This window comes from Crocuta crocuta, unplaced genomic scaffold, assembly GCF_008692635.1.
Source record: "Crocuta crocuta isolate KB4526 unplaced genomic scaffold, BGI_CrCroc_1.0 scaffold48, whole genome shotgun sequence".
Taxonomy (NCBI): domain Eukaryota; kingdom Metazoa; phylum Chordata; class Mammalia; order Carnivora; family Hyaenidae; genus Crocuta; species Crocuta crocuta.
Window position 1 is genome coordinate 5,820,041 of NW_027533089.1, and position 26,269 is coordinate 5,846,309.

General features: G+C 35.9%; 1 protein-coding gene across 1 annotated transcript in view; it reads left to right on the forward strand.

Moving 5' to 3' along the window:
- The window catches only part of DPYD (dihydropyrimidine dehydrogenase), an 805,636-nt gene that overhangs the window by 571,510 nt on the left and 207,857 nt on the right, over positions 1–26,269 (forward strand). The window contains exons 17-18 of the mRNA XM_077746119.1: positions 22,379–22,499; positions 23,328–23,447. Of these exons, the coding sequence (XP_077602245.1) occupies positions 22,379–22,499; positions 23,328–23,447 (241 nt within the window). The remainder of the gene's footprint in view (positions 1–22,378; positions 22,500–23,327; positions 23,448–26,269) is intronic.

The window sequence follows — 26,269 nt, forward strand, 5'->3', positions numbered from 1 at the left end:
TGACCAAACAGCAGGAATTAGCAGCAGCTGGAGATATAACTTTAACCACATCTCATGTTAGCACTCAGACATCTGGAGAGGTTCCAGTTCTTAAAACATCTTAAGTCCTAAGTTTCTAGTCATTATACATTCAAATTTAGCAATAACTTGTAGGAAAAGTCTGCATCTTCAAAGAGAGAGAGAGAGAGAGAGAGTTCCATAATAAGCTGAATAAGCCAATTTTAGCAATTACCAAAGAATTAACAAGAAATTGTAGGGGAAAAGTAAATCTACAAGCGCTGAGACTTAGATATTAATGAGGGATATGTCCCAAGACCTTCTCAAGTCCCTAAGTATCACTATAATATATAATTTTCCTCATAAAAAGCAGTAAAGTATAACTGAAATATTTAAACGATCCCTGTAGACCCCTAATGATTCTATAGAAATGGAACTAAAGTCATTTATAATGCTATTAACATAAATTCTGAATTGAGCCCTGGCTGAAACATTTTCAAACATTGCTTTTTCTTGTTTCCCATATAGAGCATATGGTGTACTCATTTTTGTCTGAGTCATCACCAAATTTATCTAGAACTTCTATTTTCTAAGATGCATCAGTTTTTAAAAGCTATTTCACTTTTCTTAATGTCCATCATGAGAGTTAGCCATTAGCTTTCTTCAGGGATCACTTTACATAAAAGTTTTTTGGTCAGTTCAAAAAATTATTTTGCACATCTAACTAAAGAAAAAAGAAAAAGAAAGTCAAGGCTGTGGTGCAAGGTAGATGTTAGCTAGAAAAGCTCTTGAAAGCTCAGCTTATTCCTAGCCAAGTGATTCACTTACACCATCCTTACTACATGATCCAAATTTCTTATAAAATTAGATATTAGTATATGTCCTATAGAATCATTCATTTGTTGAAACTGCAAATGTTTATTATACAAATATGAGAAACTGACTGTATCGTGTAGTTGTCTTCTTTAATTCTTGCTTGTTTTTTATTTAGTATATCCATCAATAATAAGGAATTTACTTATTTATTGACTATGCATTTACAGTTTATTTTCTCAGAGCTTGTAGTTTCTGTTATTGCTTATGCAATGCAAGGAACCCAATAAAAGATAAGTATTTAGTCTCTGTCACATGATGCAGCCCCCTCACCACTGGTTAATGACTATTCTGAATTGTACTCATGCTCAAGCATGAAGACACAGTACTTGACTTGGAGCAAATGAAGCTATCTTTATGAAAGAGAACCGAACAAAATGTCCAGACCATCAAAGACAGAATTCCTGGTTCAAAATATGAGTATGGTGGTGCTATTTTTAGTCTTACTTTGACATTACTACTACCATTAATATATTAACTAAGTCAAAACTAAATGCATGTATGAGAAATTTTACATAATCTTATTTTATGTATGCACATTTTTATTTAGCCGTTTTTTTTTTTTTTTTTTTTTTTTGGAAACATTTTGGCCCTTTAAAGTAAATAAGATGTAAAATAGAAATAGGAGAACTGACTCAAAGACCTCTTACATAGACAGGACATGCTATCATTTTAAGGAGGCAGCTCAGACTTCAGAGCCCCAAAAACAGAGCTAGGCAAGAGGAGTGTATGTCTCTGGACAACTGATGTACGCCCAGAAACACCAAGTGTGTTCTCAGTGTTCTGAGACACACAAAAAGAAGATAATTAACAGTGATTATCTCAGAAGAATCTCAGATGGAATAAAAAGGACCTGGAATTATAAAACTTGAAGATGAGAGAAATAAAGCATTCTTTCTGCTAATGTAAAAGTTCCTAGATAATAGATAGATAGTAACAAGAATAGTCCATTAGTACTGTGAAGTTGTATTTCTCTGAATTCTTGCTCTAGCGTAAGCATTTTATGGCTTTAAGTAGAAATTTAATCAAAGTTATTTTCTTAATGAAAGCACAGACATTCAATTAATCTTATATTATCCTATATCTCTGTCTGAAAGAGAAAAACTACCCATTATTCTTAAGCCACTCTAAACAGATGGCACTATTATTTAATTTGTAACAAAAACCAAATGCTATAGTGCTGTGGAGGAGTTAATTCAATTTCCTTAGTCTAGTCTTCTTTAACCTTCCTTCCTTCCTTCCTACCCTCCTTCATGAAGAAAATCAGACTATCTAGCCATAACCATTTGAACATGAGCGCAAACATTTGCAGTTTTAACTCTCGGTGAGTGACCTCATATAAAATGTAGCAATACATCGTTTTGCAAGAAATTTGAATCATGCAATGTGGTTGGTGTAAGTGCATTTCTTGGTTAAGAATTAGCCTAACATTTACAAGCCTTCTACCAATTTCCTGAATCTCAGTTCCCTATTATTATGCTATATATAAAACTGAGTAATAGAAATAGGAAATGTTCATAGAAAACATATCATCAAAATATTTTCTTTGGAGTCACATTTCATCTACGGCAATAAATATTTAGTCAATGATTAGTACCTCTACAGTGCCTATCATGTACCAGTATTATGCTTGCCTCTACTGATGGTATTGTGTGATGAAAAAAATATATATATGGCCCCATGACTTTGAACAATTCAAAATCTAGGAGCAAATAAATAAGTTTAACTACATGAAATGAAAATAATTTTAAGCCACTATAAAAACAGAGTGATTTGTGTTGTCAATGAATATACATAGAGTTAAATGCGACCTCCTCAGGGTTAACTTAAGCCATCATCTCCAATGTACCAATCACTGTTTCTTTCTTTATCCTCTCATCCTGCTGTATATTCTTTATTACCTACTTCAAATCATATTACATATTTATTCATGTCTCCTAATTGTTTTTTCCACTTGAATGAAAACTCCATGAGAACAGTAACTTTTTCTTATTTACTTCTAAAACTTCAGCGACATAGAGAGTAGGTGAATCAATATGTGTTGAATGAATGAATGAACAAGTGAGTATCATCAAATAAGGAAAAGATCATTGAGGTCAGATTGTACAACATGTGGCCCACTAGTACGCAAATAAATTCGGCTGGTGATGACTTATCACTTACCATGGCACAGATTTTAATTATACAAGTTCAGATCTTTATTAAGCAACAACTATATCAATGAACAACAAAAAAATGATATAAAAGAGAAAAGACTGATCATTTTATGTTTTCAGAGCTAACTCATTGACATGGAACTCACTCTGATTTTTTTTATAGCCAGGAAAATCAGTATATTTTTATGGCTTTGTTTTATTTGCATCAGGATGAATTACAGGACTATTGTTCAAATAGTTATCCATTCCCTAATTAAGAAATAAGAAACAGGAGCACCTGGGTGGCTCAGTTGGTTAAATAGCTGACTCCTGATTTCAGCTCCGGTCANATGTTCAAATAGTTATCCATTCCCTAATTAAGAAATAAGAAACACAGGAGCACCTGGGTGGCTCAGTTGGTTAAATAGCTGACTCCTGATTTCAGCTCCGGTCATGATCTCATGATTAGTGAGTTCGAGCCCCACATCGGGCTCTGCACTAATGGTGTGGAGCCTGCTTGGGATTCTCTCTCTCTCTCTCTCTCTCTCTCTCTCTCTCTCTCTCTCTCTCTCAGAGTAAATAAACTTAAAAAAGAAGGAAGTGTGGTGCCTGGGTGGCTCAGTCGGTTAAGCAACCAATCTTGGTTTCCTCTCAGGACATGATCTCATGGTTCATGAGTTGGAGCCCCAGGTTCTCTTTCCCTCCCTCTCTCTCTGCCCCTCCCCTGCTCGTGCTCTATCTCCTTCTCTCAAAATAAACAAACAAGCTTTAAGAAAAAAAGGAAGAAACATAAGTAAAATTTTCCTTGTATATTAGGATTTATGCTCAAATAATAAAAATTATGCTTAAAGTTTGCATTTGAAATGTTCAAAAAGTCTAAATACATTTAGTATACAGAAGTTATGGCAAATATAAAAACAAAACCATCAAATATTAGAACTTATAAATATAGTATAAAATATCCTCTATAAGATATCCTGAGAATTATTTTTTGTGTGTTTTTTGTATTTTAAAGGGAGAATAAGATATTTATCTAGTGTGCCATTCATGCATGGTGACTCAAAGACATGTCATACCCTTACCTGTGAGTAGCCAGCAGAATGCTTCTTAAGCATTGCTTTAATCCAGGATTGAATACTAGAAATAAACAAGGTTAGGAGTGTAAATTTGTAACCTGATTACATCCAAAAGAGAAATATGCTTGATTTTGAATGTGCTTATAATACAAATGGCCCTTACCACTCTAATATAGATAAGTCAAATTATGACATAATCATAAAAGCGAACTTATGAAGGATTCAAATGGTAGCAATTCCATGTCCTAAAATATATTTTTGTTAATGCTGTTTACTATTCATACAATCTTCACAAAATTCACATTTACAATTATTCTTTTCTCTTCTTCTTTAATAGCTGTTTTAGGCTATTAAGTTGATTCTATCAAACAGCCCCCAAATCTAGGAAGTAACATTTAGAAGTTGTCTTTTACCTTGAGAAAAAATTTCTTTAATTTATCACACTTTAAACAAATTGCTATCTTTAAATAAATGTGAAATAAAACAAAGACATAAATCGAAAGCCCCTTGGTATGAAGAACAAATACAATAAAATTAACCTAAAATTCATAAATGATAACTTTTTTCTACAAGGATTCAATGTGACATAATCACAATCTTGTTCAGTAAAATTTCAACAAGCTTCAAGTAAATTTAAATTTATAAAATAAATATATAATTCTCAGATGATTAATGAGATTGCATTAAGGGTGTTTTACAAAAGCAAACTTGTATTTGACGTAGTCTGACCATGTTTTTCCTACTTAGTAGTAGGTAGTTCTGTTAACTTTTCTAACTAATGTGTCTTTGGAAATGTATAACCCTACTAATATTTTTTCAAAAATTTTTATCCTATGATCCAGTTATATAACAAATTATATTCACTTCTTGATCTATTTAGTAGATTTCTATGGAACCATGAAAATCAAAATATATATATATAATCTTAAGGAAAGTGAAATGAGGAAATCAGTTCTTCAAGGGCTGGAGCAAGTGTGTGTGATTTGAATGGGGAACAATATTGTGGATGCAGGGAATAATATTAAGTTCAGGTATAATAGTTACACAGAAGTGGGCTTATATGACTGTCTTAGCATGCAGTAGTGACAGATTTTGGCTGTATATCATGGTTTATATGTATAAAATAGGTTATTATTTATTTCTTAATTATTTAGAAACAACTGTGTGGCTACAGTATAATAGCATTGTCATTTTATCCCTTATTTAGGATCTCCGTAGAGTTTAAGGTTTAGGAAAATTTCAGTATGAATAATATTGGCTTAAATTAAACATTGTGGGGGAATCAAGTTATACATGTGCTATCTGAGGGAAGATCTATCCGTGAGTGAGGCCTGGAAGCTGTATGCTGTGGAGGGAAAGGAGGAGATTGTTGGATTGTAAATGGGCTCTGGTCTATTTGCATCAACTGATAATTCTGTCTCTTTCACCTGTTGCTCCCATAACAACATACAGCATCATAAGTTTCCACTGGTGCCAGGCCAAGGGCTATTGTCTACTGAGATAGTTGTATCTTCTAAATGCCTATTTTTGTTGGTTTGCTCTAAAAAAAAGTTTCGTTTTACCCATAAACATAATACCTACCAACAAAAGCAAGGAGATTATGACCACCAGTCATCATAAGAGATTTAGCTCAATGTCCTTTATAATAAAACCTGGAAATAATTTTAAAGTGAAAAAATTGAGAAAGAAGTAAAACAGTACATATCTATATGATAAAATATTTTATAAATATTAAAATGGCATTTTTAAAGAAGTTTAATGACCTAAGGAAGGCACATGATATAAGGTACAAATGAAGAATATAAAACTTTAAAAATGCTAAGAATTTAATTTTGTGGAAAGTGTATTCTTACTCAAAGAAAACAAAGAAGTATACCTTTTTAAATAAATAAAACCTTTTTTAATGTTTATTTATTTTTGAGAGAGGAAGAGATAAAGCACAAGTAGGGGGGGTGGGTGCGGCAGAGAGAGAGGGAGACAGAATCCTAAACAGACTCCAGCTCTGAGCTATCAGCACAGAGCCTGATGCGGGGCTTGAACTCACAAACTGCGAGATTATGACCTCAGCTGAAGTTGGACACTTAACTGACTGAGCCGTCTAGGCACCCCAGAAATGTACCTTTTTAATAGTGCTGTTGTTTGGTTGCTTTATTATAAATATTTTAAATTTTTCTTCTTTATTCAGTAATTTTTCATAATGATTTATTTTAAAATTGTTCTATAATAATTATGACATCTTTTGTAATCAGGAAAAATTTCTTAAAAATAACATTTAAAGAAGATTTAAAGATTTAATGCAAGGATATTATATAAATTATATACCATAGTTCTTTTTCTCTTTCAGTGTAAGACAAAAATATCTGATTTAATCTATAGCAGGAAGAAAAAGAAATTTGTATGAATTTATTGATTCCAAACACTGTGAGAGTGGGGTCTACTGTATCTGTCACTGGAGATAATTTGACATAAAAGAAAAAAACTAGGAGGATTTAAGCACAATTAAGTTAGTATGTGTGAGATCACTTGGTAAATCATTATGTATATATTAGTATGTTTGTGTGATCTAAATAACTTCTTTGGTTCTGATCTATGCTTGTAACTTCAATTATATATGTAATCAATAAAGTTTATTCTTTAGGTCCCAGATCGTCAGTGACTCCACATTGTAAGAATTCAGAGATACGGTTTAAAATACAACCTATTCAAGGTGCCTGGGTGGCTCAGTTATTTAAGCCTCCGATTCTGGTCATGATCTTGTGGTTCTTGGGTTCAAGCCCCATGTTGGGCTCTGTGCTAACAGCTCAGAGCCTGGAGCCTGCTTCAGATTCTGTATCTCCCTTTCTCTCTCAAAAACAAATAAACATTAAAAACATTTTTTAAATAAAATACAACCTACTTCTTTAAAATTGTCAGTCTCTCCACCCTCACAGACATGCATTGCCTCATAAAATAGTAAATAAAGTCTCTCACTGTCAATTAGTTCTAATGTGATAACTATAAAATGATAATTAATTGACACATATTTGTTGCACACACCTTTTATATCAAGCAGAGTTCTAGGTTTTGGTAGTTCTGATTAATTTTATTGTTTATTTTCTTTGGCCCTATGTGTCTGCAAATATTAACTTCTTAACCCATTACAATCTGCCTTCCATCCCTATTATGTATAGCTATATTTACTCCTAAATTGCTAGTGACTCTAAATTGTATAATCTATTACCTACATTTTAGCACTCATCCTACTTGATTTCTCTGTGATATTTTGTATCAAGATCTATCTCCACATCCCCTTTATTTCTCTTTTTCCTTGTAATTTTCCTGGTTGTTCTCTTCTCTCTGATCATTTCAAGGATTTCTACCCCTAAGTATTAATGATCTCAAGGTTTAAGTCCTTTTCTTTCTATCTTCTCATCCATTCGCAAGACTCTAACCACCATTTACATGTGAACAACTCTTTAGCTACCCTTCTAAAATTTCTCTTAAGATCCGGATTCCTGTTATCTTTCAACCAGATTTTTTCAGCTAGATGCTCTAAAGGAACTTTAAATGCAATGTATCTGAAGCTCATTTATTATTTTCTCCAAAAACCTGCTTCTCTTGCATTTCCTCACTTGGTTCATGAAATTGCTAGCCCCCACCAATAGCAAAACACAGAATTATTCTTGATTTTCATTCCCCAACTCCAATTTCTTAAAAATTTTAATATTCTTCCTTAAAATGATATTCCAATCTACTTAAAGTTCTTGATTTAGATTTGCATGCCTTTACTGTAGGCTCTTCTCTTTCAGATTGGTCTCCTTGCTTGTACTGTCTTAACCTACTTACCTCCACAGATGTATATGAAATTATGTTTCTAGAAAATGCATCGAAACATATAATCTTCCATGTTTTCTGTTGCCTAAAGGATAAGGCGCAGAATCTTTAGGAAGCTGACTCAAAACGTTAGCTGAACCATTCAGCATGTCTCCTGCTGCCCGCTCCCTTTATAGTACATATTTTTTTTTTTCTATTTCCATCATACCATGCATTCCCATTTTTTTAGAGTCCTTTCCTATGTATTCCTCATTCACATAGTTTCACAGACCTTTCTCCAGCCTGTGTCACTTTGAGAATCCTTCAAGATTTCAAACTACGATCACCTTCACTATTGTCTCCCTCTTTCTATACACACACACACACACACACACACACACACACACATGCATACACACACACTTTAGAAGTAAATAAAGGTGATCACTCCACCATTAAGTTCCCATTCACTTTGTACACACTTCAGGTAAAGAAAATTATTTGAAGTCGTTTTTATGTCTTCTTCTTACACCAAACTGAAACTATTCAGGGGTGCATGGATGACTCAGTTGGTTGAGCATCTGACTCTTGATTTCAGCTCAGGTCATGATCCCAGGGCCATGGGATTGAGCCCCGAGTCAGGCTCTGCACTGAGCATGGAGCCTGTTTATGATTCTCTTTCTCTCTTTCTCTTTCTTTCTCCCAAGCCCCCACTCTGCTCCTCTCCCCCACTTACACTCTCTCTAAGAAAGAAAGAGAGAGAAGAGAGAGGAGAAAGAAAGGAAGAAAGAAAGAGAGAGAGAGAGAAAATAAACTATTTATAAAGCCTTCTTCATGTTTAGTTGCAGAATGATTGCCACTGTTCAGTGAAAGACGTTGGTCCAGACCCAGTAGCTTTTATAGTCCTGCAAATCCCTTACTTACCAGAAAAAGTACAAAGTAGTAAGGAATATGTATGTCATGTTTGTGCTGTCAGCTGTTGCATGTTAAAATCTGGGAATATTAGCAACTGGAAAGGTATGAGTAAAGTCATCTTTGTAATGTTGGACTCTGCTTTTGCCCAGCCATCTAAACATCTAATTAGGTGCTGCTGCATCTAGTTGTTAATTACATAACCCAGTAAAGTTCACTGAAGTATGTTTGTTTTTAAGTGAAAAAATAAAGGGGCAAAATTTTAAACTATCTAAATTTAGCAGTCCTTTGGGTACTTTACATTTGTTGAATATTGCAAAAGTAAACACCCATCTGTTTTTAGTACTAATATGATTTTGTATATCAAGCAGTTTGAAGATTTTTCCCCCATGCAAGCTTCATCAGCTGTTTTATCAACAGTGTAGGCCTTAGGCACTTTCGTAAAGTTGAGTTGGGATAAATGAAAGATCCTTGTTGAATTGGTAATCATGCAGGTATTCAAAGTGAAAGGGAGATCATATTTTAATTTAATTTCAGTGCCTCAAGATATTTTTCCTTATGGGCTAGATTAACATTCTCTGTTTACATATCCATCTTTTAAGAAATCATAGCTACTCTTAATACATTTCAAATCAAGCTTTCCAGGATCTGGGTGATATATATCACTTCTTTCTGCAAGAGTCTCTTGAATTATATGAAAGCTTGCTCACTGTGACATATTCAAATGCTAAATGATTTATAGAGGAATAGAGATATATTGTAATCCCAAAGTCATTTATATATTCTATTCAATCTGACAAATTTTAGTGCTCTAAGTGATTATAACTTGATTGTAAGTTCTTTGAGGACAAAGTTGCTGCCTTACTCTTTTGTAATTTCCACATTTCATGGAAAGTTTCAGATTAATTCTTAGGTACTAAGTAAAAATTTATATTTTCTTACTATACAGTCCAAGATGTTAAGGGCTTGTCATACCTTTCTAAAGGAAGATGGCCAGGGGCAATATATTGTATGGAAGTTGCCACAAAAGCGTGTGTCCTGACTACCTTGACCACAATTCATTGGACCAAGTATTGTATCCTGAGCAAACAAATGGCCACCTAGACTAAATAAAAAGAGGTCAACAGCTGTCAGGAAGTGTCGTGTTATAACTCAGGCAATAAGGTCACTCTGTAGTGGATAGTGGCTAACCATATAATTTAACACTCCTTTTTTGTTTGCTTTTGTTTATTTTGAAAGAGAGAGAGACCACATGATCAGAGGAAGGACAGAGAGAGAGGGAGAGAAAGAATCCCAAGGAGGTTCTGCACTGTCAGCACAAGCCCCACATGGAGCTCAAACCCATGAACTGTGAGATCAATCAAGTGCTGAAGTCAAGAGCGGGATACTTAACTGACTGAGCCATCCAGACACCCCTAATTTAGCACTCTTAATATAAGCATAGAAACATTCTGGCTGTCAGAAGTGAAAAGATGATTTATCAGCAGCTAAAAGATGTCTTATATAATCAGGAAAAGCAGGAATATTGGCTTAGAAAAGGGGTAAAAATGAAAGGGCTGCAGAGAATGAGCAGCAAGAATTGTCCAGCTTAAATGCAGCCTCTACCAATGCGGGTATCTCCCACTACTGCCATTATTGGATACTGTAATCAGGAGACACTATAACATATGCCACCACGAATAAACCCTAACCCCCTTTTCTGACTGTGAGATTAAAATTTTTGCTTGGAGCTTCATTTGGCCATGCCCAGATCACTTACTTATTTTTGGTTGCCAAAGAATAAAGAGAGGAAAGCTCTCTTCAATGGATTACATAGTGGCGACAGCTTCTGTGTCCCACCAGTACTTCATACAGTAGAAATTTCCCACAAAATAGAAAGGGTATGATATAGAAAAGACAGCCAAAAAACAATAGAGAATTATTCTGTTTGTATTGCATCTTCTCTTCTGTGGGCTTGATTTTGAAACATATAGATTCTATAGTGGGTGTTAGAAAAATTGAATTGGAGGACCAAAAAGGCAACATGTAAAAAATGAGAAAGTGAGTAGAAGTAGAAATGGAAAAATGCTGAGAAATAAGAGCAGATTTATTATTATTAAGGAGTTTCTAATCCTTAAAGCATTAGACAGCAACTCTTAAAGGAATAACAAGAAAGTAAGCCTGCTCTTTGTCACCAGCTTCTCTGGTGAGACACCAGAGCTACTGTGTATGCTACATGAGAACGAAAGGCATCCCAGACCTTGTAAGACTGGCTCATCCTCTACCGAAAATATTTCACTGACTTTCTTATATCTCCATGTATACTTGTTATAACCCCCTGACAATGGTGGGAACTCTGGCATGTTTCCTTTTCTTAACACCAGAAAGACTTTAAAATAGAGAACACACATACACACACACACACATACACACACACTCACACCTTATGATATATACTCTTATAAGCCATGTACTCTTATAAAAAAAATAAATTGGTAATGATTATGTTAGTTGAGACTGCTCAAAATTTGGGGTAAAATCTAGCATCCCCGAATTTTGTGTAAGAGTTTGTAAATGTCACACTTGCAAAAGGTCATGTTTAATATCTTCCCCATCCACTATTTTCACACAAATCTTTTCAATGACGTCACCCCACTTTTAGTTATCTCCAAATCCTTTTCAGATCAAAGAGGGAAATTAGTCCACAGAGCTGGAAAAACAAACAAAGGCCTAGATATTTCTTTCTAGCTCTTACAGCAGCCGTAGGAAGAAATCCCTTAAGGAACTGTACCAACTTGTTATGGATGAGTTCCCCTTAGCTGAAACCATTCATTGCCAAGGGATTGAGGTTTTCTCCGCTACATTATTTAAAATTGCCTCAGCAGTAATTCCTTCTTGCTTAGATTTCATAAAGTTCCCAGGACAGAAGCATGACTTCCCTAGACTCTCTTCATCCTAAATGTATCAGCATTGTGGGTGCTTCAGGGCAGAAGGCTGCTTTTACACTAGCCTCCTCCCTGTGTCAGTTAATCATTCACACCAATATGGGATTATAAAGATAGTGAAGTTTTGTGCTTGTGGTTGTTTTCTAGCTGTAGCACTGGAAAACATAGGCTAAGTGAATAGACCAACAGATGTATAAAATATCAATTGTTACACTGTTTACACTAATGCTTTGCATTAAGAAAACAAATGACAAGCTGCCTGAAGTCTGCAAAGAATAAAAACTCCTTATTATACACTTAAATTCTCACTTGCCCTTATCTAAAATGAATCCATACACAGTAGTGCAGGCAGTTGCCTGCACTTCATTACCCACTGAAGTCTTTTTAGTGTGTTCTGAGCAGTGATTGGGAAGCCTGCTGAGTTTCAGTTTGGCTCAGCTGGTCCACAATTTGGAACCCCTACTGGTGGTATCAGCAAAGCATGTGCATAGCCTATTTCTCCATATATTAAGATTTTCCAGGTTACACTATATAACCTCATTAGTAAACAAACTACGATCACTTTTTGCATGATGGATAATACTAGTCTTTGAATTCACAGATAAATAGCAACTCAGACATAAGGAAATATCAAGGTCTTTTGGGGGGTGGAACTCAGTATAAATAATTCTAAAAAAAAACTATTTTCAAAAGTATTTTTAAGGATTTTTAGTAAATAATCTTTAATAAAGAGGATTTTAAAGTATCTTAATTTCTGTGTACTATGGCCAATGTATGGTTCTCAAAAAGCCTGTGTGCCTGTGAAGTTAGACATATGGAGCCTGTGTCAATCTTGATTTGGAAGAAAAAGAGGATGATAAAAGCTAATACAAGAGAAAGTGAAATGGAAATATCCAGCAGAAGCAAAGGAGATCATTGTGAATCCTGTAAGTGATCAACAAGTCCTGGATCAAGTAAGGATGCAAACAGGGCAACTGCAGGACAATTCAGGCATCTGTCAAGACTGAAAGAGCTCTAATCCAGAGAGAAGTGGGCAAGTGATAAAATACAGAAATGCAATAATTCAGACAAGCAGAATGGATTATGAAAACAAAAGCAGACTTTATTTTTAAATTTTTTATAGTTTTATTGTCAAGTTGGTTTCCATATAACACCCAGTGCTCATCCCAACAAGTGCCCTCCTCCATGCCCATCATCCCTCTTCCCCTCTCCCCCACCCCTATCAATCCTCAGTTTGTTCTCAATATTTAAGAGTCTTTTATGTTTTGTCTCCCTCCCTCTCATTAACTATTTTTCCCCTCCTCCTCCCCCGTGGCCCTCTGTTAAGTTTCTCCTGTTCCACATATGAGTGAGAACATATGGTATCTGTCTTTCTCTGCCTGGAAAACACCCTCGAGTTCCATCCACGTTGCTACACATGGCCAGATTTCATTCTTTCTCATTGCCATGTAGTATTTCATTGTATAGATAAACCACATCTTCTTGATCCAGTCGACCGTTGGTGGATATTTAGGCTCTTTCCATGATTTAGCTACTGTTGAGAGTGCTGCTATGAACATTGGGGTACATGTGCCCCTATCAAAAGCAGACTTTTGAATAGGGTATTGGAGACTCAATGTACCTGGAAGAAGTTTCCAGATGACCTCTTCATGTTGTTATTAAGTGGGTTGTCATTAAGTGGCTTTATCAACAAGAGAGGGATTAGTCTATACACTGATTTCCCTGGCCATACTGCCTTGATGGGTAGACCTGGCTTTCAGACACAAGGTATAATCTTTATCCATGGACTTCTGCACAGTCATTTTCAATGTTGTGGGGACTCAGCAGGTTCAGAAAGTAGGTGTTTGAACTAATCTTTTTTTAAAATTTTTTTTAATGTTTTATTTATTTCTAGGATAGAGAGAGAGAGGGGGAGAGCGTGAGGAGGGAAGGGTCAGAGAGAGAGGGAGTCACAGACTGAAACAGGCTCCAGGCTCTGAGCTGGCAGTCAGCACAGAGCCCGACGCGGGGCTCGAACCCACGAACCGCAAGATGGTGACCCAAGCGAAAGTCGGACGCTTAACCAACTAAGCCACCCAGGCGCCCCTGAACTAATCTTTAAGAATATTTTGAACTGTCTCTAGATAGAGGACACCCATCATCATCCCCTACCATGTCCCTTGAAGTAGTCTTTTTCTAAGAAAAAAAATTGGCCCTGCTTCTTTGTATTGGGCCCTCTNGACTAGCCTTTACTGTTTCAAAGACCATCCAGAAAAATTGGAGTTAAGAGATTTGATTGGATTCAGCTTAGTTTTCCGGAGTTTCTCTCAATGAGATACCCTAGGGTATTTGGTCAATTTAGTTTTCTTCTTCCACTTTTTCAGAATATAGCCTAGTCCTATTACAGGGAGACTTCCAAATCCAAGTAGGGAGTTGGTGTATCAGTTGAGGCCTCCAGGGATCACAGACGTAGATGGAGTTAGGAGTATAAAAGGCTTATTAAGGAATAATGCCTGTGAAAGGAAAGGGGAAGAAGTAGGGCTGGGCAGGGGAGTAACCAGACCTCAATGGAGGTATGAGATAAATCTTTCCTAGCCCAATGGGGAGCTCAAGTGCAAAGATTGCCATTAGAGAAATCTTGCATTGGATAAAAATGGCTGAGACCTTTGTACCACAACTTTGCTGTCGTTGGCTGGGGACTCCTCAAGAGGAGCCTGATCTTAGCTTAAAACCTGAAGCCCAACTAAAGGTGTAAGCAATCAGACGATGTCAGCTCACTACACTGTTGGCGACTGGACTTGAGTCTTTTCTTGAAGAGGATCTGAGTGGTGTATCCCTGTGTTTGCCACAACTGCCTGATTCTGCATGTATTTGGTAAGAACACTACAGATCCTTGTTAAATCACTTGAGCATATCCACACAACAGTTTTGGTGAAAGATTATATGATTATTCAGTAAGTCATAAAGTTAACCCCCTTAACTTAATCTGAGTTCTTCTTCCCCTTCCTCTTCCTCCTCCTTCCCTTCTTCTTCCCCTTTTTCTTCTTCCCCTTCCTCTTGCCCTTCCTTTTCCCTTTCCTCCTCCTCCTTTCCTTTTCTGGTATTTTGATATAATATGGGATCCCTAGAATAGAGATATAAGATAAGATAGCAATAGTATTGTGAGGAAGAGTCTCCCTAAGACACTCACCGCTAGAATAGCACATGGAACTGTGTGGGCAGGAGATGTTCACTGACCCATTTTGGGGGCAACTATATCTCCAGCTTCATTACCACAGTGAGGTGATGCAGTGGGTTTCTAATTTGGATTGGCTAGTAAAATCAAGATAATCCTAGGAAATCTGAATCTGATTCCTTGGGGACAAATCGTGAGGGGAATATTTGAAATTTGAAAAGTTTTAAGAGGGGATCTCCACCATTAGCACTGCCAACTGGGAGTAAAGAAGTGAGCTGATGGAGATGTAGCCAGAGAATCAGAGGGTCATCGGAGAGGATAAAAAGAAGGACTCAAAGAATATTTGGCCATCAGGAATCATGTAAGCAGTACATGACTATTCGTGTCCATTTGTTAAAAATTCAAGTTTCTGAGACTAAGTGTGTGGTAATAGTAACTCTGATACTAGGAACATCAGAGGAATGGGACATGAAGGAAATGCTGTCCTAAAGGAGGAAAAACAGCATAAACCCTGTCACAGGAAATGGCATTTAAAGGAATAAAAAACAGAGAGGCACCTTGGGAGCTCAGCTGGTTAAGCATCTGACTCTTGATTTCTGCTCACTTCATGATCTCATGATTCGTGGGACTCCAAGCAGGCTCTGCACTGTCAGCACAGGGCTTATGTCACAAAACATGAGATCATGATCTGAGCCAAAATCAAGAGTTGGAGGGTCAACTGACTGAGGCACCCAAGTGTCCCTAATTCTTCATATTTTGATTCAACGGGGTTTATTGTCTTTAGTGTCTCAGCCAATGTGTCAAGGGATCAGAATACAAAAGTAGGATACATCCCTTAAAAGACTAATAGTCTATTAGAAAGAAAAAACACAAACAAATGGATGATGATTAAATACTGTGATAAAGTAAAGAATGTTATGAAGGTATTTAAAAGGGGGTCATTTACTCATCTATCCTGTACTGAGGTAGGATGGGAGGATTGGTCATGGAGGGTTGCCCTGTGGTGTTTATCCAAGGGACAAGAGGTGAAACATTCTGCCTAAAGATACCACAAGAAAGAGAGGCCTGAAGTGAGAAACAGATTGGAGAAGGCTATATGTATATGTATCTGGGGAGGAGAGAACACACAAGCAGTTCTATGTCATCTTCAGCTTAAGGCACAAATGGAGAAGAAAGGATATATATAACATATAAAATATTTTATATACACAGACAGTGCCTGTATATATACTTACAACACTTTATACTCACATTATTTGTTTGTTATATGTATTTCCCCCCCTGGATTATGAGATATATTTTCGTTTGTTTTTAAGAATAGGGATAGTATATTATACATTTTTGGATCACCATTGTCTAAGGTGAAGTGTAATGCCTAAAACAGGCATTGTTTATTAGATTATTCTGGACCCAATAAATTTATGGCCCATTTTCTTCTCAGTAAATAACAATGAAAAAGTCAGTGTTAATTTATGCAGTGTGAGCTCTTACCAACAGTATTTGTTGAGAGCCTACTATGTGCCAAACCCTGTGGTACAGACTCTGAAATTATCTGAAGTGAGAGCACTAATATCTCCTTTTTTATACTTATATCCAGCATGTATTTCATTTATGTGTGTGCCTTTTATTTCCTACTAGACTCTGCCTTCTGTGTTCCATTCATCTTAGTCTCCAGCACAAACCAGTTCAATGCCTTGTGGTCATTGAATATTTGTGGAAAAAATAGAACCCGCATTTCCTAGAATGCTACCAGCTTTAATTTTTTAAATTTATATTTAAATGCCCTTGGAATTTTTTTAATGTTTATTTATTTTTGAGAGAGAGAGAGAGAGTAAGGGAGGGGCAGAGAGAGAAGGAGACACAGAATCTGAAGCAGGCTTCAGGCTCCGAGCTGTCAGTACAGAACCCAACATGGGGCTTGAACTCACGAACTGCGAGATCATGACCTGGGCTGAAGTTTGACACTTAAGAGACTGAGCCATCCAGGTGCCCCTAGAATTTTTTTTTTTTAATTTTATTTTACAAGAAATGTGTGGCCATATAATTTACCTATAATAAAAAGAAGACATTTAGGTTTAGAGTTTGATATGTTTGAGCAGATGTCTACACCTGTGTAAACATTACTGAAATCAGGTTGTAGGGAATTTCTATTACCCTCAAAAATTTTCTTATGCCTCTTCCAACTTAATTCCTCCCCTGCACCCCCAACCTCAATCCCAGCAATCATTGCTCTGCTTTCTAGTAGCATAGTTTGTGTGTCTGCGTGTATGTGTTGGTGTGTGTATGTGTGTGTGATTTCATAAAAATGTAAGCATACAGCATTTAAACTCTTGTGTACTTCTCTAACTGAACATATTGGTTCTTTTATTAATTCCAAGTTGTGGCAGGATTCAGTAGATTCATTTCTTTTTATTACTAAATAATATTCTAATGTGTGGATATGTCACTATTTGTTAATTCATTCATATTTTAATAAATATTTGAGTTGTTACCAACTTGGAGCTTTTTTGAAAGAGTTGCTATGAACAGTCACGTGAAAATCTTTGTGTGGACCTGCTTTCATGTCTCTTGGATATATAATAAGAGTGGAATTTAGTGGGTGGATTGGTATGTGCATGCTTGCCTTTTTTAGAAAACCAACAAATGATTTTCCAAGGTGATTGTATCGTTGCAAGAATTCTTATGTCAGGAAAACCAATTCAAAAAGAACACATGTTAAACCACACATTCATTTAAAACATCCCATTTCAGCGTACAATCTTTGCCTTTAGTAATAATTCTACCTGGAGTAGTTAACTCTTTCTGTTCTATTTTATTGACATAGGAGGATAAATACATCACGTTTGCCTATTACTCTGAAGCTACATTTAGTCTTATAAGTATAAATGAAGTAGAAGCCTTTTATAGTTCTGGTTTACAATTGATGGCTGAATTTCACTTTAGGGAGCAATTTTGCTAAAGAAGATGATGGTTTAGGACATGATAATGGGAAAGAAAATTAAGAAGGTGAAATAGATACTCAGATTGATCTTCTGGGTCCTAGTTCTCTCTGTCAGAGAAGTGGACATAATAAAAATGCTAGCTACTTCCTGGCATTCATGTGAATTAAGACTTAGGAGTTCCTTAGTGGAAAGCATTTATAACTGGTAAAATTTTTCAGTGAATTCATTGAAATGCCACCTTCTAAGAAAGCCATTTTGACAAGAATTGTACAGAGTTAAAATTACCAGGTAAATTGGAGAGAGATGTTTCTTAAAGTCAAAAATTTCACTTGTAATTTAGCTTTTCAAGAAATTCTCACAATCTCATTCTCTAATGCTTGTTCTTTTGTACAGGGCATGAAACCAATGAGATATGATGCCCTAGGAAATTGGTGGAAATGCCTGTCCTACAATGGAGAGGTCATCTTAGGGGTCTCAAACACAGCAGGGTATATCATTTATAGAACTACTTTTATATTTAACTAGAGACATGCTAGTTAACTAGATTAAAAAGTATTATCTTACAGCCCAGATAGAAAAGTAAGCTTTAAAAAAATTTTAAGCTTTAAAGTCACAAGAATTAGAAATTGCTATCTTATGGCTCAGGTAGAAAATTAAGCTCTAGGGTCACCAGGGTGACTCAGTCGGTTAAGCATCCAACTCTTGATTTCAGCTCAGATCATGATCTCGCAGTTCGTGACATGAAGCCGCACTCTGAGCCCCACCTGAGACCCTCTGCTGATAGTACTGAGCCTGCTTGGGATTCTCTCTCTCCCTCTCTCCTTGCCCCTCCCCAGTTCACACAAATGTGTGCAAACGTGCTGGCGCTCTCTCTCTCTTTCTCCCTCTCAAAATAAATAAACTCTTAAAAATTAAAAAAAAAGAAAACTAAGCTTTAAAAACAGTTTTAGATGAGTGGAAACAACTGCATCAATCTACTCAGCTCTACATTTTCGAAAGTTGCAGTTGTTATTGTTTGGTTTTCATAAGAATCTATTCCAGAGTGTATTTATTGCAGGCAGACACAGAGCTTCCCCCCACTAAAGTTGTCAAAGAGACCAAAATTTTCTCTAGCTTGCTTTCTTCCTCCTTTCAGCACTTTCAGGTTTAGTCTGGTACCTTCTGGCCTCATGAAGTACCATCAAGACCATGTGCTTCCCCAGGCTCATGAATCATTCCTTTAAGGGCTTCAGTGATTTCTTCCTTCACACACCTCCATGCAGAAGAACTCATTCTGTTGCCTCAGAGCTTTCTTTGTGATTACATGAATAACAAAGGTGTTAACAGGTGGTAAGGAAGTATACACACAGAAACACACACAGTTGCTGTGGGAGAGGTTGCAAATTATGGTCAGGGATAGGCATTATTAATACCAGTAGGAAAAACCAATAAAGTCCTAAAGATCTAGGTAGACTTTTTATGGGTCAGACAATTTTAAAAGTTAAGCTGTTCTTTTTTGCATCATTTTCCATTATTTTTCTTCAGTATATTCCCAGATTTGCAAAGAAGTCTTGTATCTCACACTTTCAGATATTATCTATCATAAAATATACTTAGGTTTTTCTTAAACCTAGACATAGTCTATATTTTGATGGCTATATAAAGAAATCAGTGGAGGGGCACCTGGGTGGCTCAGTCAGTTAAGCATCCAATTTGGGCTTGGGTCATGATCTCACAGTTTGTGGGTTAGAGCCCCGTGTCAGGCTCTGTGCTGACCACTCAGAGCCTGGAGCCTGCTTCAGATTCTGTGTCTCCCTCTCTCTCTGACCCTCCCCTGCTCACGCTGTCTCTCTCTCTCTCTCTCAGAAATAAATTTTAAAAATTTATAAAAAGGAAATCAATAGAAAATACAGAGTTTTTATTGACCCAACTATTTTTGAGTGTCTGCAATGTTTTTTGCCTAAAAATAGAAAAGCAGTCCAGAATTGTTTGATTTTCTTTGCTTTGTGTTGGTGTGGATAATGTTAGTTTCAAATTATCTGAGATAATAATGCGTTTGTGTATTACTTACCCTGAAGATTTGGAGGGGGAGCATTAGAACTTGACTAAAATTTGTATATTTCAGTAAGATTTTTAAAACTGGCTTTAATTGACAACACTATCTGATGCTATCACTAGAAAATGAGAAGGACAAGATGTAGAAACACTATTAATTGCTTTTAGGTCTCAAACATTTAATATCAAAAGTGTGAAGGAACCAGGTAAGTGTGAGTAGTTACAATGTATCCTTTAATTCTCCAAAGTATGCAGGTTCATTTTATCATGTAATTACCCTCACCACACTTCTAGTTTTTTTAGAGCATTCCTTGTTACGTCTGTCAAGCAAAAACTTTGCAATTTACTGAAGAGTCATTAATTTTTACAATAATATAAGGCAGAAGATTCCCAGGTAATCAAACTGTGTTTTAGTTGGGTACGAGGATTAGTTAGCAACTGGCATGGCTGACTATGAACACGAGGAAAAGTCATATCTCAATACCATGAACCTTGCTTATAGAGGCATAGGAGGGTCAAATAATGGTATCTCAAAATAGAAACAGATGATTTAAGTAAACAATGGTACCAACAGATCATATGTTAAAAAACAACTGAAAAACTGTAAACAATTTCCAAATTGTTAAACAATGTGTAAAAGCATTCACTTGTTCAGTTAAAGTATTCAGCTAGTGAGAATAAACAGAAAAAGAAGTATGACACATGTTCAAAGTAAATTATAAAGACATGGTGGTCAATAGTATTGAAAGCCGCTTAGAAACCTCTATTAGATTATTAGTGTTTACTCTATTGAAACCAAATAATATTTTGTATTTGTTTCAGTAATTCTTATCAGGCTACTTTCCATGTATTATGCAATTCAAGTGATCTTTAGATTATTGTCAAATTCTATCTTAAAAAGAGCTTTCACAAAGGACATGCAATTTATATCATCTAGAGTTACTGTCATTTCTAGGCTAAGTCCCATGGAAATTCATAACTTAAAAATGAAAGTCACAAAGATGCAACTGCCTTCATAATGCCAATGCAGCAGTTATAAATATTTCATGAACATTGCATGGGCAGGGGCAGATCTCCATTTTCATGAGTTAGAATTTGTACAGCTCAGTCTCCAGATTTTACTATTCATAATGCACAGTATGCCCTGTAGAGCATTCCATATAGTGCTTTTTTAATATTTATGTTTAATGAAGAAATTACTGTTGTGAAAGAGAATAAACCAAATCAAAGATTTTTTGTTAAAATTATGAATTTTTCTGAATAGAGACAGTAACAATCAACAGAAATTACCTCACTGCTGTATCTTAGCACATCAACGCGTAACTTTTAGACTAATACAAGATGACAAATCAAGACACATTAACATAAGTGAAAAGGTTCTTTCTAAAGGTTATAACATTAGAAATCTCATCTTAAAAGAATTTGAAAGGTTAAAATGCAAAGAGCAACTTTCTTACATATAAAAATATTAATTACAAATGATACACCTGCCTGCTGTTTCATACTTTAAATATATGTCTGTGTTTTTCTGGGTTTTTCTTTTATTCAAAAAACATTTTAACTTGCTAAGATAATATTACCAAGTCCAATAATGAATTGCTATTGCATATTTTAAGGTAATTTATCAAAGTGCATTATCAGTACCTGTCAGAATAAATTTTGCACTAAAAGTAATAAAAAAAGGACTATTGTATGTGTTGAAATCAAAGAACATTGCTACAGCTAAGTTATTTTCAATGGAAAGGATAGGTGATTGCCCTCTAAATGATACTTGTCCCATGAGAAAATAGAAGCCTGAAAAAATCACAGGAAACAGGCACAGGAAAATGTCTATTCCTTGCTTTTAAAAATGAGCATTTGATATTTTATTTCATTTTTGTCATTTTGATCAATTCTTTCAAGTAGATGAATGTTGAAGAGTGCTTCACAGATCTCAGTAATGTTTACAAAGGTAAACTAAGTTACTGATCAGCTCATGAATAATCCAAGGCTGAATTAGTCTGTATTAGCATATACTATATATCATAATTAGATTGATTAGGAAGTCACAGATTTTCTTTTGAATATATTTCAAGACTAAGTCTTCTAATAATGAAAACAACAAGCTTCAGATGCAATGTCATTCATCCGGGTATCAGCAGCTTAAGTATTTTTTATTAGGCTTAAGCCAATGAGGTCACTGGAAATTCTGTAGTATTTACGGAAATTACCACCAGAAGCTTATGCTTTACCCTTGATATTATTTAACTGGTAGTGAAAAACACTTTCTTCCATTTGGTTCTTTGTAATTTTATTTTCCAAAGGCTCCCTTGAGGAATTTAACCTTTATGTGATGAATTTGCAGTTCACTGGAAGTGTGTTAACCTTAGTTCCCTAATGAGTCAAGGTGTAATACTGAGGCGGAATTGAGAAATATATCATGTAGCTCATTGTCAAGTTGGATTTGTCTTGCACGTATGCAGCCTTGCTGTTGTTCCAGTACACATTTTGATCACAATTCCTTAATTATGTTCTATATTTAACTGACCTATTTGAACAGGATCCAGAGCTGGTACGGAACATCTGTCGCTGGGTGAGGCAAGCTGTTCAGATTCCCTTTTTTGCCAAGTTGACCCCAAATGTCACTGATATCGTAAGCATTGCAAGAGCTGCAAAGGAAGGTAAGAACTAGACTTGCATCAGTTGTCTAATTATGGTAGTATGGGTCTGCAGTATGTAGCCACACTAAAGTTTATCTTCATCCACAAATATATGTGTATAACTTTTGTTTAGAGTTTAAGAAAAACACTAAATTCAGCACTTGATCTCACAAATGTAGTAGATTCACACCTGGATTCAAGCTAGTAACTACTCCAAACTGTGGCCAAGGAAAACAAGAACATTTGTAATTTTTCTTGATAAACACCTGCTTTACACATAAAGAATTACGAAACAAGTCCATGGTTACAGCAAACTACTCCAAAATAAATGACCACGTAATGTAACGCTCCAACAATAGCATTTGAACCTTTAATGAAGTTTAAAAAAAAAAGATACCAGCTTCCACAATGTCAAATTTCTTATGACTTCCTTTTATATCTGATAGGGCCTAGCATACTGCCTTAAACATATGTTCAGTAAACATCGATTGAACACATGAATCACGCAGTCAACGAATGATTTTATAAATCATATGTGCTGTGCCCTATCCAATGGAAATTGCATCTTGATTTGTAAAAGTATCACAAACTACCTGGAAAATAATACCAAATACAAAACATGTGGCATCTATAAATCTGTATAAGAAATGGAAAAATGAATTGTTGGCAATTAAAAATTTGTATATTTTAAGCATAACTCCAGGAATGAAATTAGTGAAGATATCTGAGGGGAGGAAATGTTCTCAAGAGAAAGTACAATGTGCATTTTCCTAGGTTGTGTGGGTTTGAATGGGTTTTGACCATTGTCCCTTTAAAAACTGCAAGTAAATGATGAAGTGTTTTCCATAGGTGGTGCAGATGGCGTTACAGCCACCAACACTGTCTCAGGTCTAATGGGATTAAAAGCTGATGGCACACCCTGGCCAGCAGTGGGCATTGGGAAGCGGACTACATATGGAGGAGTATCTGGTAAATATTGCCCTCTGTTTACATTTTGCTTCCTTGAAGGTTGCTGAAAAATCAGAGGTCATGTTGCAAGCAAGTGTAGCATGTCTTTTATGATCCCAGATTCTTATTACTCATTGCTAGTCAAAATTCCTAATAGGTATGACAGATGGAACAGATCGAGTGTGAAGACTCAACTGACTGATAGCAGAGATGAGAGAATACCATGATCGGGTTGTGTGTGAATTCTACTCTCTTGTGTCCTATGCTTTCCTTAGTGTTTCTCATTGTCACAATTGTCTTATTACTTATTAGTAAAGATGTTACCCGGGACCATCTAAGAGAAAAACATAAGCACCTGATTATATCTTTTTTATAGTCTGAATTTTTTCCCACTTTTCCTAGAAATTTGAAATCTGCCATCTTCAAATAATCTTGCTTTCACAACTGTCCCCCCAAAATTATTGAATCTGCATGTATCGCTTTAGCTAAGAAGACATTTGCAGACCTCACACCTTTGCATCTCCTTTCGCATCATCAAACCCTCGCATTTACAGCAGAAACGGAAGTTTTACTCCCAATGTGTCGTTCAGGAAATTTGCCCTGTTCACTCTGTTGCTGTGACAACATGAACTTGGTCTTGCAAAGACAATGCTGTAAGGTTCTTGACTCTACTGGTATGGGGATTAGTCTCCTTGGTGATAGAGACAGTGGTAAATATACATAATATAGCAGTGTCCCACTGTTCGAGAAAAGCGTTGCTGAATCAGACCAAAATATGCTTTTGGAAAAGGCTAGATAGACACAAATAAAGCACTATCCATGCTGAGGCATTATGTTTTGAGAGCATGCAGTGTGTCTATGAGCCGTGATTTTTAAGAAATTATATTCTGCTTTTCATTGAATGCCATTCCCATTCCCATTCCCATAGTGTCAGAAAGAGGAGAGCTGATGAGAAGCACCTGCTCAGGGTCCAGACACAACTCTCTTTTATCAAGAGCTATCAAACAGAGGCTTAAATATTATTGTAATGCAGAATAATGTGGACTGCGTTAGCATGTGCAGCAGAAAGAGAGTCAAGAGACTCCAGAGTTGGGCTGTAACGTGCACTATGTTTTCTGTCAGCCCATTTCAATTTTTCTAGCCTGCCATGTTGACAGCATGAGAATAAAGGAGGTCACAGAGGGTGCTGAACATTAAAAATTAATAAAAGAACTATTGCAGTAGTATTTTATATAAGTAACACCGTTCATGTTTTCTCATTTAAGCTGCAATTTCTGAATATTCTCCCATACTATAACTCAGTCTAATAAAACTACAAAATTACAGCATTAGAAAAAGTCTTTTATGTTGCAGTCTTTAAGCATACACATACTGGAAATTATAGCACTACCTGAAAACAAGTTCAGCTATACCTCAGGGCCTGTTAACGTTTCCATGAAACTCTATTTCTAAGATTTATAAATTCATATATAAATATTCACTTGGGCTATAAGCTCAGCTAAGCCTGGATGGAACTTCCATTTTAAACAACAAAAAGTCCCTAACATTTTTAAGGACTTGTACCTCATTTCTAATAAGTTCTATATTAAATCCCTTCACCTTAAACAATCTGTTTTGAAAACAGCCTTTCTCCATATTGACAAAATTGATAGAATTTTCTCCTTTAAAGCAATGTTTGCTTTAATTTAAAGGTAATAGAATCTGAAAAGCAGTTCAAACAGGCAATAATAATATATTTTAGTACAGAAGCAAGTTCTATAACAGAGTACCTTCAGAATGAGTTATAACAAAACCTAGCCTAGCAAAACTGTGTTAAATAATGGCTTCAAATTTCAAATGATGGAAATATCTAAATGGCTAAATACCATTCCTAGTTTTATCAAATATGGCTGCCAAGACTTCAAATGCTGCTTCAATATAGAGTATCATACAAAATATGCCAGATATTTTTGTACGATTAAAAAGATTACCACAGCACAGTGCTAATACTTTCCCAAGTATTCTCTCAGAGCACTGGAATGTCTACTTTTAGAAGAGCAGCTTGAATCACCAATTTTTTTAAGTAAAAGTTATAAAGTATTCAGTTTTGGATAGCCACCTAAAATACAACTCATACTTTCCATTGCCAGGGAGGAATAAATTTTCCCTTCAATATTCTCTAGCTTTCTATTCTGTCTTTATTATTTTTTCTGAGAATAACACTACTGCTGTTTGACATGAAGGTTTTGTTTTGTTTAAATGGGGAAATAATGAGGTACTTGGGGTATTGCACATGCTTTAGAAAAATGGTCACATTTCTGTAATGTCCTTTTAAAACATTGGCTAATAAGGGGCAGTGACTAGCATTGGGAAGACAGAACCTCAGCTAAGAAATGTCAGTTGAATTACTTCAAATATGATTAGTCTGGATTCTAGAGTACTTTATTTTTTTAAATGTTTATCCATTTTGAGAGAGAGAGAGAGAGACTGAGAGGAAAGGCAGAGAGAGAAAGTGAGAGAATCTCAGGCAGGCTCCACACTGTCAGGAAAGAGCTCAATGCGAGGTTTAATCTCCAGAAACGTGAGACCATGACCAGAGCTGAAATCAAGAGTTGGATGTTCAACTGACTGAGCCACCCAGGAGCCCCTAGAGTACTTTAAAACAATGCTTTTCAACCTTTGGTTTCCAACTGATGAGTGGAAGTTTAATGAACTATAATCAACATTTAAAAAAATCAAATAGAGGGGCACCTGGTGGCTCAGTCAGTTAAGTGTCCTACTCTTCATTTTGGCTCAGGTCATGATATCATGGTTTGTGGGTTTGAGCCCCACATCGGGCCCTGTGATGACAGTGCAGAGCCTGT